The following is a 19,930-nucleotide window of genomic DNA, read 5'->3' as shown; positions in this document are numbered from 1 at the left end:
AGGCGTGAATTGTCCAAGATAGACTGGCGATTGATGCTGAAAGGGTTGACGGTGGACATGCAATGGAAGGCATTTAAAGGTCGCATGGATGAACTACAACAAGTGTTCATCCCAGTTTGGCAAAAGAACAAACCAGGAAAGGTAGTGCATCCGTGGCTAACAAGGGAAATCAAGGATAGTATTAAAACAAAAGATGAAGCATACAGATTAGCCAGAAAAAGTAGCATATCAGAGGACTGGGAGAAATTCAGAGTCCAGCAGAGGAGGACAAAGGGCTTAATTAGGAAAGGGAAAATAGACTATGAGGGAAAACTGGCAAGGAACATAAAAACTGACTGCAAAAGCTTTTATAGATATGTCAAGAGAAAAAGATTAGTTAAGACAAATGTAGGTCCCTTGCAGTCGGAAACAGGTGAATTGATCATAGGGAACAAGGAGATGGCAGACCAATTGAACAAATACTTTGGTTCTGTCTTCACTAAGGAAGACATAAACCGTCTGCCGGAAATAGCAGGGGACCGGGGGTCTAATGAGATGGAGGAACTGAGGGAAATCCAGGTTAGTCGGGAAGTGGTGTTAGGTAAATTAAATGGATTAAAGGCAGATAAATCCCCAGGGCTAGATAGGCTGCATCCCAGAGTGCTTAAGGAAGTAGCCTCAGAAATAGTGGATGCATTAGTGATAATTTTTCAAAACTCTTTAGGTTCTGGAGTAGTTCCTGAGGACTGGAGGGTAGCTAATGTAACCCCACTTTTTAAAAAGGGAGGGAGAGAGAAAACGGGGAATTATAGACCAGTTAGCCTAACATCGGTAGTGGGGAAAATGCTAGAGTCAGTTATTAAAGATGTGATAGCATCACATTTGGAAAGTGGTGAAATCATCGGACAAAGTCAGCATGGATTTACCAAAGGCAAATCATGTCTGACGAATCTTATAGAATTTTTCGAGGATGTAACTAGTAGAGTGGATAAGGGAGAACCAGTCGATGTGTTGTATCTGGACTTTCAGAAGGCCTTCGACAAGGTCCCACATAGGAGATTGGTGTACAAACTTAAAGCACACGGTATTGAGGGTTCAGTGTTGAGGTGGATAGAAAATTGGTTGGCGGACAGGAAGCAAAGAGTAGGAATAAACGGGTCCTTTTCGAAATGGCAGGCAGTGACTAGTGGGGTACCACAAGGCTCAGTGCTGGGACCCCAGTTATTTACAGTGTATATTAATGATTTGGACGAGGGAATTGAATGCAACATCTCTAAGTTTGCGGATGACACGAAGCTGGGTGGCAGTGTTAGCTGCGAGGAGGATGCTAGGAGGCTGCAGAGTGACTTGGATAGATTAGGCGAGTGGGCAAATGCATGGCAGATGCAATATAATGTGGATAAATGTGAGGTTATCCACTTTGGCGGCAAGAACAGGAAAGCAGAGTATTACCTGAATGGTGACCGATTGGGAGAAGGGGAGATGCAACGTGACCTGGGTGTCATGGTGCACCAGTCATTGAAAGCAAGCATGCAGGTGCAGCAAGCAGTGAAGAAAGCGAATGGTATGTTGGCATTCATAGCAAGAGGATTTGAGTTTAGGAGCAGGGAGGTTCTGCTGCAGTTGTACAGGGCCTTGGTGAGACCGCACCTGGAGTATTGTGTGCAGTTTTGGTCTCCTAACCTGAGGAAAGACGTTCTTGCCTTAGAGGGAGTACAGAGAAGGTTCACCAGATTGATCCCTGGAATGGCGGGACTTTCATATGAGGAAAGACTGGATAGACTGGGCTTGTACTCGCTGGAATTTAGAAGACTGAGGGGGGATCTTATAGAAACATATAAAATTCTTAAGGGGTTGGAGAGGCTAGATGCGGGAAGATTGTTCCCGATGTTGGGGAAGTCCAGAATCAGGGGTCACAGCTTAAGGATAAGGGGGAAGTCTTTTAGGACCGAGATGAGAAAACATTTCTTCACACAGAGAGTGGTGAGTCTGTGGAATTCTCTGCCACAGAGTTAGTTGAGGCCAGTTCATTGGCTATATTTAAGAGGGAGTTAGATGTGGCCCTTGTGGCTAAAGGGATCAGGGGGTATGGAGAGAAGGCAGGTACAGGCTACTGAGCTGGATGATCAGCCATGATCATATTGAATGGCGGTGCAGGTTCGAAGGGCCGAATGGCCTACTCCTGCACCTATTTTCTATGTTTCTATGTTTCTATTTGGGAGTAAACTCCCAAAGGTTTGACGAAGGCGAGCAGGTGTCCCAGTGTGGGTTGCCAACCATCTTACAACAGTACAAATTGCCTACTGACTTCGGATGGCTGGTGGGGACACAGAACTTTCAGCCCATGTCCCGACAATATGGATCCAAATAGAATTGCAAGAGGGAGAGATTTTCACAGTGAAGATGAAGGCTATTATCACCAGTGTTGACAAAGATGATTTAGAGCCAGCATGCACAGATTTTCCAAGTATGCTACGCGAGACCTTCAGAGATATCCCGACAAACTTGCAGATGGCCACTGCCACCATTTCAAAGAGTCCACATCAACTTGTGTGCGAAAGGCAAAATAATTTCCTAGTCCTTGTCAACACTCATTGTAACAGGATCATGTTTGACAGCATAAGGTGAATGGGAAGTTGATTGCCACAGCTCATGACAGACCCAAAGACTTGGTGTTACACAGCAGACCTCAGCTCAGGTCACATCTGTTTGAACGCTTTCTGCGTAGGAACAGGACAAGATGTACGTTAATTCCCCAGCCCATCCAGCCTCCCATGGTGCACCCGAGAGGGCTGTGTGCATTCTCAGCTTTTCCAAAGCTGTTTGAGTCGAGGCATGAATCACCACTGAGCTAATTTCCTATTCAAGTACCGTGCACGGCCACATTACAGCACAGGATTCATCCCAGCAGAGCGGCTGAGGCAGTGCAGACTGTGGATGGTCTACACCAGGCAAGCCTAGAGGTTCGAGTGGAGGAAACATAGAAACATAGAAAATAGGTGCAGGAGTAGGCCATTCGGCCCTTCGAGCCTGCACCGTCATTCAATATGATCATGGCTGATCATCCAACTCAGTATCCCGTACCTGCCTTCTCTCCATACCCCCGATCCCTTTAGCCATAAGGGCCACATCTAACTCCCTCTTAAATATAGCCAATGAACTGGCCTCAACTACCTTCTGTGGCAGAGAATTCCACAGATTCACCACTCTGTGTGAATAAAAACTTTCTCATCTCGGTCCTAAAAGACTTCCCCCTCAACCTTAAACTGTGACCCCTTGTTCTGGACTTCCCCAACATCGGGAACAATCTTCCTGCATCTAGCCTGTCCAACCCTTTAAGAATTTTGTAAGTTTCTATAAGATCCCCCCTCAATCGTTTAAATTCCAGCGAGTACAAGCCGAGTCTATCCAGTCTTTCTTCATATGAAAGTCCTGCCATCCCAGGAATCAATCTGTTGAACATTCTCTGTACTCCCTCTATGGCAAGAATGTCTTTCCTCAGATTAGGAGACCAGGAACAATGGATGAAACAAACCAGAATTATGATTACCACCTTGACACTTCAGAGCAAGCAAAGCCAAACAGTTCAAACAACAGGAGAATAAGGGGGCGAAGATTGGAGGACAAGTAAGACAGACATAAGAGGCATGCTGGTGAGACAGTGCGCATTTGTAACGCCAAACAATACCTTCAATTGGAGAAATGAGTGATGAGTTTATTCCAGAAGTCTATACAGTTTCTACCACTGGAAAGGTGGGATCACGTTCAGCAGAGCACCCAAAGGAAGAGATGAGATCGATTTCTGCACATTCTCCAGATCAGGAGACAGCCACAGCCTGAAACCTGATCACAATTACACAGGACCAGGTGTCTGAGAAAGCCAGACGACACACTGAACCCGTCATTGCTGTAAATACCTCAACCATTCTTTCAAAGGAGGAAATCAGTGTGCTATACGTGTAAATAAATATGTGAATGAGTCATGTGAGCGACAGATGCAATGACATAATTGTACACGTGACTTAAGCACACATGGTAATTGTTGTTACTCCTCCATAAAGCGTTGACACATGTGCTGAAGCACCGGGTCATCTCACCCATTCACTCACCAGAACTATCCAAAGATAGACACAAAAACGCTGGAGTAACTCAGCAGGACAGGCAGCATCTCTGGAGAGAAGGAATGGGTGACGTTTCAGGTCGAGACCCTCCTTCGAACTATCCAATCTCAGCTTTTTACCTCAATCATAAACCGCTTCCTAAAATCCAAGTCTGTCAGGCAAGTCCTCGAGATTCTTATAAAAAAGACAAAATGCTGAAGTAACTCAGCGGTTCATGCTGCATCCTTGGAGAACGTGGATAGGTGATATGTTGAGCCGGGACCCTTCTTCAGACAATCTCAGCAATTCTCTTAGTAAATGGATTTTCATTTGAAATTCTCGTAGTAAGTGGTACAAATCTGTCTTCATCAGCGAACTCCAAACATTCCCAATAGTAAACTAAATTGTGATGATTTATAAATTGTACAACCTTGCAGATGCGTAGCAATGCGCAAGAATGCAGAGAATTATATTCTGCACTTTATATCTTTCCCTTTGCTCTATCTATTGTACTTGAGTTTGAACCGATTGCTTCTATGTACAGTACATGTGATTCGTTTGGCTAGCATGCCCAACAAGGCTTTTCACTGAACCTCAATAATAAACCAAGACCTAAAGGAACAACTTGTGCTACTCCTCTCTCACAGCAGAATGCATTCACAGCAGGGTTAGGATGGCACTCTGCCCTGTGATCCCATTCAACCATTCAACCATTCAACCAGAACAAGACTGATTTGCTCCTCAGTTCTATTTACACCATGTCTCCCAACAGTCTTACTTAATCAAATTCAATTAACCTCATTTTTGAAAGTTCCATTGAAGTAAGTAGTTCTGAATTTCCACTCATTTTGTAATAAAGGTGCTTCCTCTATCCATTCAAAGGTGCTTCCAATTCATTCTCGCACCAGGACAAATACCTTCTCTGCATCAACCCTATTACACACATGAATCTTCCCTGCTGCAGGCTGATTGTTTATTGTATACCCACGTTACCACCACAACCCTAGAACACAAACTGCTGCTGAAGGTGGAGTGGAAGGGGGTACACTTGCTGGGGTAGAGTGCAGAGAGATGTGGGCATGACTGCACATGGCTGATAGATTGACCACACTGTGATTGTTTTCATTCGAACATGCCTTCACTTTAAGGGTGGCACAATGGTTGCTGCCTTACAGCGCCAGAAACCCAGGTTCGATCCTGACTACGGGTGCTGTCTATATGGAGTTTGTATGTTCTGCCTGTGACCGCATGGGTTTTCTTCATGTGCTCCGGTATCCTCCCACACTCCAAAGACGTACAGATTTGTAGGTTAATTGGCTTTGGTAAGAATTATAAATTGTCCCTTGCGTGTAGTATAGTGCTAGTGTACGGGATGATCACTGGTCAGTACAGACTCGGTGGGCTGAAGGGCCTGTTTCCGCACTGAATCTCTAAGCTAAATATAAAGGTGGAATCGTACAGATCCCGGACTTGAATCTCTATCCAAGTTAATTCATGAGTAAAATAAACTCCATGCTGAATAACTTTTAAAAGCAAACATCACATTAAATCATAGATACAGCTTCAATAAAGAATTTTAAATATGCAAGAGTAAGTTCTTATATTTTTAACACACATCATTTTTTAATTTCAAGGAACTTTTACTCACCAACAGTGTCACAGGGCTCATCTTTATTTACACAGAAGTCAGTCCTGCAAACAAATGGGAAGAGGGGATCATTTTCTGAAGACAATCCTTCATGCATCCCTGACACAACCAGAAAACTGGGCAGCATTCGGCTATGTTGCAAAATGATGCGTTAAATGACAAATTCAAACCAAACAATAAGGCTCTCTGTCAGCTCACTGTAGACACTACTAATGAATTGGGCAGCCTCCTCTATTTCCTTAATGAACCCTACATGTTTTCCGCATGCTAATCCAAATATTAGCATTGTATACCTGGATGCCAGGAACAGAAAATATATCAGTACCATTCTTTCAGCAACATCGGTCCCAGTAACAACTGCATCATTCTTTAGTCAGTCCCCAATTCCCTTCAAGATCTTGTTACATTCTGACACACTTGGTTCCAGTGAGACCTCACTCTAGATGCAGTGATGGTCAAAAGGAGGACTACTACACCGTAAGCCAAATCTCCATCCAGCACCTTACCCCTAACGGAGTTGTAGACTCAAGAGGAACCTTTCTGTGCACATGACCTACAGATCAATGCCATCAAGATTCCTCAGACGTTTAGCAAGATTTTTAAAAATTTAGTGGAGAAACAAGGTACCGCAGGTACTGGTTTACACAACAACAACAAAAACAGACAAGATGCTGGAGTAACACAGAGGGTCAGGCAGCATCTCTGGAGAACCTGGAGAGGTGACGTTTCGGGTTGGGACACTTCTTCAGATTAACTGCAGTGAGGGAGGGGGGTGGAGGGAAGAGAGTAGGAAGGTAGGAGGGGCAGGACAAAGCCTGGCAAGTGATAGATAGATAGATACAGGCGGGGGGGGGGGGTGATACGCAGATGGTAGGACAAAAACGAAAAGACGGCAGATGTGGGGCAAGGATGGAAGTGCGAATTGTGAAGGGCAATAGGTGGAAGGGGAGGAGGTTTGTAGGTTAGTCAATCTCTCTTTGTGCATTTCTTCCTCCACTGAATTGTCACGTTACAATTTTAGCACTTTTTGAGAATGCTACGCCGAGATTGGGGTGATTGATCTGCCATCGGCCCGATTATGTACAAATAGCAACTGGACGCCAAGTCCACCACCTAGCACTTATGTGAAGTTCCCAGTTAACCCACTTAAGCTTCATCTTGCTCTAAAAATCAATTGCCCCGACCGAACATCTCACTAATATTGAACTAATATTGACTGGAACGTGGCAACGACACCAGCCTGACCGCGGGAGAAGACGGCAGGGGAAGGGAAAAGACATTCTGGCCTTCCATCACAGTGAGGAGGGGACTGGAGGAGACTCACTGTGATGGATGTATCTTTTTTTTGTGTGTTGGTTGGGGTTGTGTAATTTGCTTATTTTATTGCTTTTATTGTTGGACTGTGGGTGACTAAATTTCGTCAAAAAAACTTGTTTTTTGGATGACAAATAAAGATATCTTGATCTTGAATCTCAATTCACATCAATACAATTCAACTTGATTCATAGCTTGCAAAATAGCATCAATAACATCAAGGAAAGTCTGCTCGAAAAGTTAGAAATATTATAAATAACCAAACACTTGGTCAACAAGGTAGGTTTTATGAAGAATTTGAAAGGAGAAATAATAAGCAGGGGAGAATTGAGGGGGGAAATTCCAGTTGTTGCAGGCAAGGTAACAATCGTAGAGGAATTATATTTGGAGAGAATCAAGAAGTTAAAATTGGGGGACAGAAGCAAGATCAAAGGGCTGTAGAAGGAGCAAAGTTAATGAGATACCCAAAAACCAAGAACAAGAACTTTAAACAAAATGAAAAGCAAAACCACACACAATGCTAACCTCAACTAAAAACAGGTGGTCTGTTGGAAGAACTCCGAAGGTCAGGCAACATATGTGCAAAGAAAATCAGTTAAGGATTCAGGCGTGTGACCATGTGTCGGGACACACAGAAACATCTGCTCAGGAAAACCATTGAATTTCAACAGCTTAAAAAGTTCGCTACTTCTGAGCATCATTGCAGAAATTATAGTTAAAAAGTGGAAATGCACTACTAAAACCATAATGCTCCATTTCAGATACACATTAGTCTTGAAATGATGTTAGGTAGACTGATGACTGATAAATCCCCAGGGCCTGATGGTCGGCATCCCAGGGTACCCAAGGAGGTGGCTCCAGAAATCGTGGGTAGATGCATGGCAGATGCAGTATAATGTGGATAAATGTGAGGTTATCCACTTTGGTGGCAAGAACTGGGAGGCAGATTATTATCAGAATGGTGTCAGGTTAGTAAAAGTGGAAATACGATGAGACCTGGATGTCACTGAAAGTAAGCATGCAGGTACAGCAGGCAGTGAAGAAAGCTAATGGCGTGTTGGCCTTCATAATGAGAGGAGTTGAGTATAGGAGCAAAGAGGTCCTTCTGCATTTGTACAGGGCCCTGGTGAGACCACACCTGGAATATTGTGTGCAGTTTTGGAAGGACATTGCTATTGAGGGAGTGCAGCATAGGTTCACAAGGTTAATTCCCAGGACTGTCATATGATGAAAGAATGGAGCGACTGGGCTTGTATTCACTAGAATTTAGAAGGATGAGAGGGGATCTTATAGAAACATATAAAATTATTAAGGGATTAGACACGCTAGATGCTGGAAACATGTTCCCAATGCTGGGGGAGTCCAGAACCAGGGGCCACAGTTTAAGAATAAGGTGTAGACCATTTAGAACTGAGATGAGGAAAAACTTTTTCACACAGAGAGTTGTGAATTTGTGGAATTCTCTGCCACAGAAGGCAGTGGACGCCAATTCACTTGATGCATTCAGAAGAGAGTTAGATAGAGCTCTTAGGGCTAGCGGAATCAAGGGATATGGGTAGAAGGCAGGAACGGGGTACTGATTGTGGATGATCAACCATGATCACATTGAATGGTGATGCTGGCTCGAAGGGCCGAATGGCCTACTCCTGCACCTATTGTCTATGTATCTATATAACTGCTGCATTATGCCACCAGAGGAACCCACTGATTTCTTGCAAAGAATGGGACACAAGCCAGTTCATTGGCTATATTTAAGAGGGAGTTAGATGTGGCCCTTGTGGCTAAAGGGATCAGGGGGTATGGAAAGAAGGCAGGTACGGGATACTGAGTTGGATGATCAGCCATGATCATATTGAGTGGCGGTGCAGGCTCGAAGGGCCGAATGGCCTACTCCTGCACCTATTTTCTATGTTTCAATGTTTCTAAGCAGGCAGGACATCAGCAATTTATTAGCTGAACACAAAATAAAGAGCAAGGCAGACTTTGATTTTGCTGCAGTTTTCCCCAGAAACAGGTCTGCAGTCAAGCGCTGGCAGTCAACACTGGGATTACATTGGCAAGGAGCAGGTTGGCTTTCAGCTGCCAAACCCATGGCAGTCTGCCCTCTTAGTGGAGTGGGTACCTAGGGAGAGTTCCATGACGCACAGTCAGTCATCAGCACTGCTACAAATTACCTCGATCCAGAGAAAAAAAACCCCACTAAAAACACCTCACTGGGCCAGCCTTGGGTTAAATACAGTGTGGACTTCGGATCTGCAGCTGCTCAAAGTAGCAAGTGAACTGTTTTATCCTCACGAGCAGAACGCATTATAGAAGCACCTTAGCACAATAATCGCCAGCAAGCCTATTTACGAGTTCAATGTCTATGAGAGTGCAGGGCGTATTTTAAAGCACATCTTGTAGGTGCTAAATTTACTGCCACGTTTTCAAATGGTTTTACATTAAAGATTTCAAAAAAGTGAATGCAATGTAACTTTCTTCCCGAACACTCAGTATTACATCATACAGGAAGGCAGATTTATACATTACATTAAAAAATCTCACAGGTGCTTTGTTTTAACTGCGTTGGAAGCTCTGTCACACCATTGGCACTTTACCAGAGCAACTTCAGACCCTCTTGGTTCAGGTTTATTATTTTAACCATTTTCAAATAACTGAAATATTCTTTGCTGGATTTTTAAATTTTTTTAAAAAACAAATGTTGTGCTTTGGAGGCTCCCGGCGAGAGGGAGTGGGGAATGCTGTCGTTCCTCGTCCACTGGTTGCAATGCCAGGCTGCATACACAGAGCACAACATGCTGATGTAAAATGATGCAATGTGGACCACTTGCCAACAAACCGCAGGTGATACAAATCTTGACTCAACTATGATTCTAACAGCATATAAGATTATGAGAGGCATGAAAAGGGTAGACAGTCAGAACGTTCTTCCCTCCAGGGTGGAAATGTCCAACACTAGACCCATAGCTATAAGGCGAGAGAGGGGGAAAGTTTAATGCAGATGTTCAGGGCAATTCTTTTCCCCACCACAGGGACGCATTGCCAGGGGTGGTGGAGGAGGCAGATAGTGGTGTTTAAGACGCTTTTACTGAAGCACATGAAAGTGCAAGGATTAGAGGGCTGCAGATCACTTGCAGGCAAATGAGATCAGTTTAACTTCGTGTCATGTTTGGCACAAACATTATGGGCTGAAGGGCCTGTTGAATTGCTGTACTGTTCTATGTTCTAACTGTACAACATTAGTTCCATAGCCTTTAACACCCTCCATATAATGAGCTTTAAATTGGAGTTGAAGATTCCCCCTCCACCCACCTTTATTATCCAGACCCTATGACGTTTGTCCGGACGCTATCCCACGTAGTAATGGCCCGATGTAGGAAAATAATATTCAGAACAGGAAACAGTTGGAGTAAATTCTATTTGAACAGACCAAAAGAAGTTCTTTGTCAATAACCTGAAGGTTTTTCTGAAAACTCAAATGGCTTTCAGTGGAAAAGAGGGCAAGACACTGGGTTTTGAACATGCCAGTGGGATTGTGCTGGGTCAGTACCATCTTATCCAAAACACTGCATGAAGTCGCTTGCTTGCCTTTCCTCCCTCAATAAAGGAATGCAGTCACTGTTTAAATGCTGGAATCACAGTAGTTTATCCATGCCCAATAACAAAATAAATCACTGTTAATTTACATTAATGGCATTTGGCCAAGCTACAAAGAGAAATTCATGTTCACCTTCATGTAGCACTGAGGGGTTCTTAAGGTTGAAAGGAAAAGGCAGTGTGGTCCTCATATTATCATATCCAAAGTAAAGTAGTTCTGATGGGACAACACAGCCCGACCTCCCCACTGAGGCTCGCATGAAATACATGGTGAAGCTCCCAAAGTCAGATTTCAACCCAAGAGCTTCTGGTCCGGAGGCAAGAGTGCTCAGGAGCTTTGAACACGAACTAAACCCGTCTAACACAATTCTGTCACAATTTATCTCAGATGATAAACTCATTGATAGGAACAGTTGGTTCATTATTGGCTTGTCAGTGTGGAGCTGCTGAATGTTATGAAACCCATGAGAACTAACTTCTGCAACAAAAAAACGTGCTGGAGAGACTCAAGAGGGCCAGGGGGCATTTGTGGAACGATAGAAACAGACGATCTTTCAGGTCAGGATGTTTCTTCAAAAAATGGGGCTCCATTGAACTAACTTATCTGGAGAAACAAGGAAGTGCAGATGTTGATTTACAACAGAAAAAGAGCTGGAGTAACTCAGCAGATCAGGTAGCATTTCTGGAGAATATGGATAGGCGACATTGGCTCAACAGATGTCTGCTTTGTGAAGCAGTCTGTGTACCTTCAGGTATACCGTGCAACACTGCACATTATCACTTCACACAAACTCGGAGAGTGCGGGAAATGCGAAGATCCGGCATGGAACTCGAAACCGGAATTCTGTCCTGCACTGCTCAATGTCAAGGAAACCCATGCAGATAACTCTGGAAATAGAGGACACTTGGGATTGATAGAGAAATCTGAGTGTCCGGACACAGCTGCTGGGAATATAATGGTGCATTTTAACATCTGGAGAGGCAGATTAAAAGATGTGTTTTGACTGAATGTCTGAAAACTCAGGCAAGACAAAACTAATGCCCGAGGTATTATCATCCCAAAGCAGGGAGTTAAAATGAATGGCGAACTACATCACAAAGAGCACAATGGCCAGCAGATGACAGGACTAATGGGACTACCAGCCCACCATAACAGTTTAGATTCACAACAGCAACTGGGCCGTCAGTGAGTCACGGCCTGCTCCGATCTAATTAAAGGAGTGAGGAGCAGCCACACTGTGAGTAACTTACCTTGAGATAATGACAACCCATGGGATGCAGAGACTGCTCTGCTTCCTACAAGCTGTTTCTGCTGGCGTTTGCATGTCAGGGATCTGTAGATTCAGATTTCAGTCAATTAATAGTACACAGGGGATGAGGGTTTTTTTTTTGTTGAGGGAATCATTAAGAACTGGAATGCGCAACCTGAAAACGATGGGCAAAGCAAATTCAGCAACAACTATGAGAAAGTGAATGGGATGAATAATTGGAGAGAAAAAATATGCCGGGCTGCTGCTGGGATGAAGGGTACCAACCCAAATTATCACGTACATTAAAGGCAGCACATTGGCGCAGTTGTGCCTTGTGGTTGCTGCCTTACAGTGCCAGAGACCTGGGTTCGATCCTGATCACGGGTGCCGTCTGTGTGGAGTTTGTACGTTCTGCCCATGACCGCATGGGGTTTCTCTGTGTGCTCATTGGTTTCTTCCCACACTCCAACGACGTACATATTTGTAGGTTAATTGGCTTTGGTAAAATTGTAAAGGTGTCCCTAGTGTGAGGATAGTAGGTTCAATCAAACAGGTCAAAGGCAATGCTGTGTCCTATTGAGGAAGGAAATAACTAAATATGAGCTGTGCAATGTTAACCTGCTGTAAATAGTATTATGATGAACACACAATGCAAGCACTTCATCTTTCCTGCAATTAGCTTCACTGGAAACAGCTGTGACCAGGGATTAACCTTTGGGGCCTTACAGTCAGAATAATAATAGAGGTTTGGCTAATCCACTTGCAATTGTCTAAGGAACCTGGTAATGTAGGAGAGAGTTCTGATGTCGGACCGGAGAGGTTAATTGTTTCCCTTTGAACAGGTGGAGAGTGTTTCCAGCATTTGCTGTTTCTTTTCAGATTTCCAACAACTGCAATTTTTTTTACCCTCCCCCAATTTCATTTCTGATCATTTCGGAGTCGACAGAGAGAAAGTGAGAAACTGCACCAATCTCTCACACCACCAAATCTTGCCACTACTGGAGGTGAATATCATCTTCAATTCAGCCGCAGCAGACAGCCTGCACATTGCAATGGATGTCTGCTTTGTGAAGCAGTCTCATGTGCACCTTCAGTTATACTGTGCAATCAACACTTCACACAAACTGGGAGAATGCTGGAAATGGGAAGATCCGGCATGGAGCTCGAAACCGGAATACTGTCCTTCGCTGCTCAATGTCACGGAAACCTAAATCATCACATCCAACAAGACCTTCCCCCACCAACTATGGGCTGCATGTACATAACACCAGTACTTCTTGGCTGATAGCTTGCGTCTCTGGGAAAGGAGGGACATCCAGCATCGGCCACGACTCAAGCATTTTTTAACCAAAACCTGCTTCACAGCCCATCAATTTCCGGCAAACAGGACGTGCCAGGTGCCGGCAATCTTGGAAGTGCTCTCGCAAAACCCCCAGAAAATTCTCCATTTCCTGTTTGCTGCACTAATGAGATGCCATGGAATGGATACCAGGTGCACGTTGTGTGGGAAATGCAAGCCATGGTATTCACTGCCATTTAAAACCCACCTCTTTACAATTACCAAACAACAACATTAAATCTCATACGGCAATGCTTGCATGAACATTTTCACAATGCGAAACATATCGTGTAAATGCAACGCACAACCTGCCAACGCTTGGACATTTAGCAGATCAGGCAGCATATGTGGGAAGGAAAACTAAATTAAAGTTTCTGGTCAAAGGCTCTGACAAAGAGTCTTCAACCTGAAAGCATTAACTTTGTTTCACTTCCACATGTAGCCTGACCTGTTGAATATTTCCAGGTTTTTAAAGTAAATATTAATTGCTGTTAGACATTTTCAGTTTGTGTTGAAGCCATTAGCCTTCCGGTGTCTCAAAAACGGGGTGATGGTTGGGGGGGGGGAGAACATTGGAGGTCCCGGCGTCAGGGGGTCTCCATGAGGGAAGGGGAAGAACAATGAGAGACCTGACGTGGGGCAGGTGGAGGCGGGAGAACAGACCGGGAGGGGAGGGGAGGGGGGGGGCGGGGAGAAGAACAATGGAGGACCCGGAGCAGGAGAGGGGAGGGGGGAGAACAATGAAGGATCTGGAGCGGGGAGGGGAGGGGGGAGAACAATGAAGGATCTGGAGCGGGGGAGGTGGAGGGGAGGGGGGAGAACAAAGGAGGAGCCAGCAGGAATACTTTGTCACTTTGTATGTGGGGACTATTTTTATACCTTGGGTATGCAAGCAAAGAATTTCACTGTGCCTTGTCACGTGTGGCAATAAAGTATTCCATTCCATTCAATTCCATTGCTGGCTAGGATCTCCATTCAAAATACATTGATGGCCCCAATCTTTAAACGTAACCCAATCAAGACCAGTAGATGGAGTAATGCACAGATAGGACAAATGCACAGTCTTCCTCCTGAGTAGGGGACTCAAGAACCAGTGGACAGAAGGTTGTGGAGGCCAAGTCAGTGGATATTTTTAAGGCAGAGATAGATAGATTCTTGATTAGTACAGGAATCAGAGGTTATGGGGAGAAGGCAGGAGAATGGGGTTAGGAGGGTGAGATTGATCAACCATGATTGAATGGCAGGACAGACTTGATTGGCCGAATGGCCAATTCTACTATTCCTTATGACCTTGTGACATAGGTATCAGGTGAGGGGGGGGAAGAGGTTTAATAGGAATCCGAGGGGTGACTTTTTCCACACAAAGGGTGGTGGGTATATGGAACAAACTGCCAGAGCAGGCAGTTGAGGCAGGAGCTATAACAACATTTAAAAGAGGAAAGGGATGGCTGACGTTTTGGGTCAGAACCCTTCTTCACACACTGCCCTTTGTCTCCAGAGATGCTGCCTGACCCACTGAGTTACTCTAGCACTTTATGTCTATCCTTGGTATAAACCAGCATCTGCAGTTCCTTTCTAAACATTTAAAAGACATCTGGACGTACATGGATGGGAAAGGTTTAGAAGCTTCTGGGCCAAACGCAGACCCTAGTATAGATGGGGCATCATGGCTGGAGTGGGAAAGTTGGGCCGAAGGGCCTGTTTTCATGCTGCATGACCATGAGGGTTGACAGTCAGCAGCTGAAGGAAAATAAAAAGTCCCTCCCACCTCAGAGCCTCGAGCAGTACCTTGTGACAAGCACAGCGGCGTCTACAGCTGGGTAGTCGTCCCTCCCACCGGGCAGCTGGTTATTCCCCAGGTATCGAGCTCCAAACTCTCGGTGCTGCCAATGGCAGAAGCTCTCCAGCGACTTCTCCCCGTGGTGACCAATTGATAGTTGCTCCTGTGAAAATGTAACGTGCAAATTCAACAACCACTTTTAGTTAGTTTCATTTAGATACAGTGCAGAACCAGGACTTTTGGGCCTAATGAGTCCACGCCAACCAGCGATCCCCACACACTAACACTATCCGACGCACACCAGGGACAGTTTACAATTTTACCAACCAATTAACCTACAAACCTGTACTTCTTTGGAGTGTGGGAAGAAACCGGAGCTCCGGGAGAAAACCCACACATGTCACGGGGAGAACGTACAAACTCCGTACAGACAATACCCGCAGTCAGGATCAAACCCAGGTCTCTGGAGATGTAAGGCAACAACTCTACTGCTGGACCACCGTGCCACTTCCAGCAATAAAAACCCCACCACTAACTTGATTCCACCACATTGCAGGTATTGTAGCCATTTGACCCATTGGATCCTTACGGCACCAAGCCGAGCAATTCTATTGGAATCATTCTCTCTCCTTATTTCCCTTCTGCTATGCAATATTTTACTCATAATTCTTTTTGAACTTTTCAATGCTAAGGGGTCATTTAGCTATAACATAACTAAAACAACATTTAAAAGACATTTGTGTAGATACATGGACAGGAAAGGTTTAGAGGGATGTGGAACAAATGCGGGCAGGTGGGACTAGTGTAGACGAGGACCTCAGTTGGCATGGGCAAGCTGGGCTGAAGGCCCCGATTCCATACTGTATGACTCTAGTTACAGCAGCCAATTAACCTACCAGCCAGCATGTCTTTGGATGCGGGAAGAAATTTTAGCAGCCAGGGGAATCCTATTCAAACACAGAAAGAGTGTGCAAACTCCACACAAACAGCACAAGACGCAAGGACTGAAAAGGGGTCTATGGAGAAACAAAACTGCAGATGCAGGTTTATACCAAAGATAGACACAAAGTGCTGGAATAACTTAGCAGGCCAGACAGCATTTCTGGAGAAAAAGGATGGGTGTCATTTCAGTTCAGGATCCTTCTTCTGACTGAAAGTACAGGGGATGGGGAAGTTGTGGGGGGGGGGGGGGGGGGGGGGTGGTGAAGAGCTGGAGGTCAATGGATAGACAAAAAATGCTGGTTCTTCTGAAAAAGGGTCTCAACCCGAAATGCCACCCATTCCTTCTCTGCAGAGATGCTGCTTGTCCTGCTGATTTACTCCAGCATTTTACGTCTATCTTCAGTTTAAACCAGCACCTGCAGTTCCTTCCTTCACGTGGAGGTCTATGGATCTGTGTGATTCTTGCACCAACCACTCTACAAGCCACCTTGGGGTTCCTAAACAGAAGTGTGTTGAGATTCGCCCAGTGCTGTAGTTTAATGCAGGGTGGTTAAGATGTGGACGGCTGCGATATGAAAACATTCATGCTACTTAAACTGATTTAATATTCTCATTTGCTCAGACGTTTAACAAAATACACCCTAAGCGATCATTCAGCAAGCCCTCTGTAGGTTGGACACAAGACTGGCTTGCTGCTGTGATCAATGACAGATGTTGCACTGGGCGATGTCCAAGGCAGCATCCAGCTCGCTGCTGGGAGGGTGGCTGGAGTTTAGATGCGGAGCTCCCCAGAGCGCACAGACCACGAGAACAGGACCGAAGGGCTGAATGGCCTCCTGCTCCTATTGCACTTACCGGACGGTTGTGAAGCAGAACCAGTTTCGTGACTCGAATATTGATCTTAATTCCCAGACTGTGGTGCCGAAACATGTTGTATACCTGCCAAAAAATAAAAAATAAACTTTTTAGCTGTTGAAATGACTTAAGCTGCATACTGTCAAAAGTTGGCTATTAAAATCAAACCCTGCACATGTTTTACAATGGGCTCACTTCTTATTTTCATGTGTTGAAAAGGTGGGTGGAGCGGAGAGGGAAGGAGGCCGACTAACATTTCCCCACCCCTACCTTCCTTCCTTCACCTGCCAGTATTCATTCTCAATTTGAACAACTCTTAAACCCACTCAGTCTCCCAATCCACTATGGAGACCATGGGTGCATGCAAGTCCTTCCTCTCTTTGGGATACGCACCACAGTATGTGCATCAATGTTACTCGGGTCCGATCATTTGTCTTTGGTTGAAATATTCCTGACTGGATTTGTGGTGCTAAGATGGGGTGGGTAACCTGCCTGGCTGATAACACATTTTAACAGAAGTGTCCAAAGCCATTTTTATCACAGCCACAGGTCAAAGACTGCAAGTTGACTGACAAGATTTCAGACTCCTTCCTACACATTTCAGACCAAGAAGTAAGATTGCAAAATTGGGAAGACTGAGGGACACTGTATTCATAAAATCTAGAGGGAGGGAGGGAGATATGAGAGAGACACAATACTGGAGAGCAGTTCAAAGCTACGATCTACCTCATTGGAGACGCTTGGACTAACTCCGATCAGACTCTGCCTTGCATGAAACATTATTCATGGTATTGCCTTTATCATGTATCTGTACACTGAGGATGGCTCAAGAGTGCCCAGGAAGCTTCAACTCTTTCCACTTTCCTTGATTGTAATCATGTATTATCTTTCCACTGACTGGGTGGTATTGTGGCGCAGCGGTAGAGCTGCTGCCTTACAGCAAATGCAGCACCGGAGACCCGGGTTCCATCCCGACTATGGGTGCTGTCTGTACAGTTTGTACGTTCTCCCCATGACCTGCGTGCGTTTTCTCTGAGATCTTTGGTTTCCTCCCACACTCCAAAGATGTACAGGTTTGCAAGTTAATTGGCTTGGCACATGTAAAAATTACCCCTAGTGGGTTTAGGATAGTGTTAATATGCGGGGATCGCTGGTCGGCGCAGTGGGCCGAAGGGCCTGTTTCCATGCAGTATCTCTAAACTAAACTACAAGCTTTTCACTGTACCTCAGTACACGTGACAATAAGCTACACTAAACAATTCAGGAAACAGAGGTGGAAGAAACACATCTCGAGAGCCAAGCAACAAATCATAGACTTTGAAAACAATGAGCCATTGACGCAAGTAGTAAAATAAAAATCAAGAGTTACAGTGCAAGAAGAATGGAGAAGTGAAACAAAAGTGGACTAAGGTTGGTATTTAAATGGGAAAGACCCATCTGTTGAGTTACTGTAAGTTACTGCCAGACCAACACAAAAACACTTCATGTTTTATGTCTGCGACATGACTTTGAGAACCTGGAGTCCCATCGGTTATTTTGATTCCCTTCCCATTCAAAGTTATTTTCCGCAATTTACAGTCCAGTGGGTGTGCACAGAAGAGTAAATCAAATGAGGGTGTTTTTTGTTGGAAGCCTTGCTCATGGTCTAAGGCACTGGGCATGCAGGGAAGAGCCCAGGATTGCAGCAGATACAGCCAACAGCAGTGGTCAGAGCTACTGACCCAAGAAATGGGTGCATCAAGAAACCAAGTATAAAAACCAAAGGCTCCCAAAACTAAAGTGGCAAACTCAAGTCGATGAAGTGATTATCCGGACCAGTAACTATGTAGAGTCAGTGGATCAAGAATAAACTCTGCCCATTTACGTTATTGGTTCGTTCCAACTTTAACGATTACATTTGCAATAACAGTTTCACACTCCATAAACTGATGCAAATCGGATTCTGCTGCAGCCAACTTGTGATACAACCCTTCCTTGCCTAATGATTTTTTTCGAGGTATGCGGCATTAAAAGAAAAAAAACGATTACACTCATTAATCTTCCTATTGCTGACTCTCTGCCAAAACTACAAAGGTCCATGGATTGACAGGGATTAATAAAAATGTACTTAATACATAACTGAACTTATGGGTCAGTTCATTGAATCAATAAAGAGCTCGATATAATTTTTATTTATTTGATGTTTGGACATCTGATTATGCAATTACAGCACTAGTTGTGGGAGTAGTTGGAAGGAGCACAGCAGAGCCAAATCGACACGAGTGATATGGTGTGGGCCAATACCACACCCCCATGATCAGTGTACTTGCAGTCAGAGAGCCAGTGAGGCTTCTACTCTTTCCACATTTCACTGCTAACGTCTAATATATACGGCATTTATTTTTGTGCACAATCCGCAGGCATTGCCACTTTCATTTCACTGCACATCGTGTATGTGCATGTGACAAATAAACTTGACTTGACTATACTCTGGCTTTTTTGATTGATTAATTAATTATCAAAGAGGAATCGTAAAATGTAACCAAAGAAAACTTAGTGACATTGCCAAGTTAGTACCAAATTCAGGTTAGCTCTTGCTATGGATCCACACAACCAGCACGGCGGCATGATAACGCAGCGATAGTTGTCACCCAACAAGTTTCTAGGATGCATCGCGTACCAAAGGCTTTCTCCAACTACTCATTAGCAATGGTTGATATTCCCAGTCAAACACTTAAACCCTGTTAATTTGAGGACCAACTTCTAAAAGACCAAGTATTTAATTCAAAGTTACTAGCGAGTAGTAATTTGCATTCCAAGATTCGAAGGAGCTGCCGATATTTACAGATTTTCTTTGCATCCAGTTCCTTAACTCTTTTGTCAGTAAAAGAACAAAGTCTTATTTTTTGTAAACGAGCATCTGCAGTTCCTTGGGTTTACACTTCACTGTTGAGTTACTCCAGCATTGTGCCTTTTTATGTAACCCTTCTAAATCTGTCTGCTGTACCACTAAGGGCAATCAGCTCAAAAGAACAAATTCAGACATAGAAGCAATCCTGTACAATTCTCAAAAAAAAGAACTTCAAGAATAAAGCCCCGCAGACAGGAGACAAGTACGTGATAGATGCAGCCGGCTGCTGCCATTGT

General features: G+C 44.4%; 1 protein-coding gene across 1 annotated transcript in view; it reads right to left on the bottom strand.

The window, feature by feature from the left end:
* The window catches only part of adamts17 (ADAM metallopeptidase with thrombospondin type 1 motif, 17), a 222,727-nt gene that overhangs the window by 180,452 nt on the left and 22,345 nt on the right, over positions 1-19,930 (bottom strand). Inside the window, exons 5-7 of the mRNA XM_078427059.1 lie at positions 16,805-16,888; positions 15,016-15,170; positions 5,728-5,771 (exon numbers count right to left, since the gene is read on the bottom strand). Of these exons, the coding sequence (XP_078283185.1) occupies positions 5,728-5,771; positions 15,016-15,170; positions 16,805-16,888 (283 nt within the window). The remainder of the gene's footprint in view (positions 1-5,727; positions 5,772-15,015; positions 15,171-16,804; positions 16,889-19,930) is intronic.

This window comes from Rhinoraja longicauda, chromosome 33 (assembly GCF_053455715.1).
Source record: "Rhinoraja longicauda isolate Sanriku21f chromosome 33, sRhiLon1.1, whole genome shotgun sequence".
Classification (NCBI taxonomy): Eukaryota; Metazoa; Chordata; class Chondrichthyes; order Rajiformes; family Arhynchobatidae; genus Rhinoraja; species Rhinoraja longicauda.
This window is presented reverse-complemented; position numbering and strand designations above follow the sequence as displayed.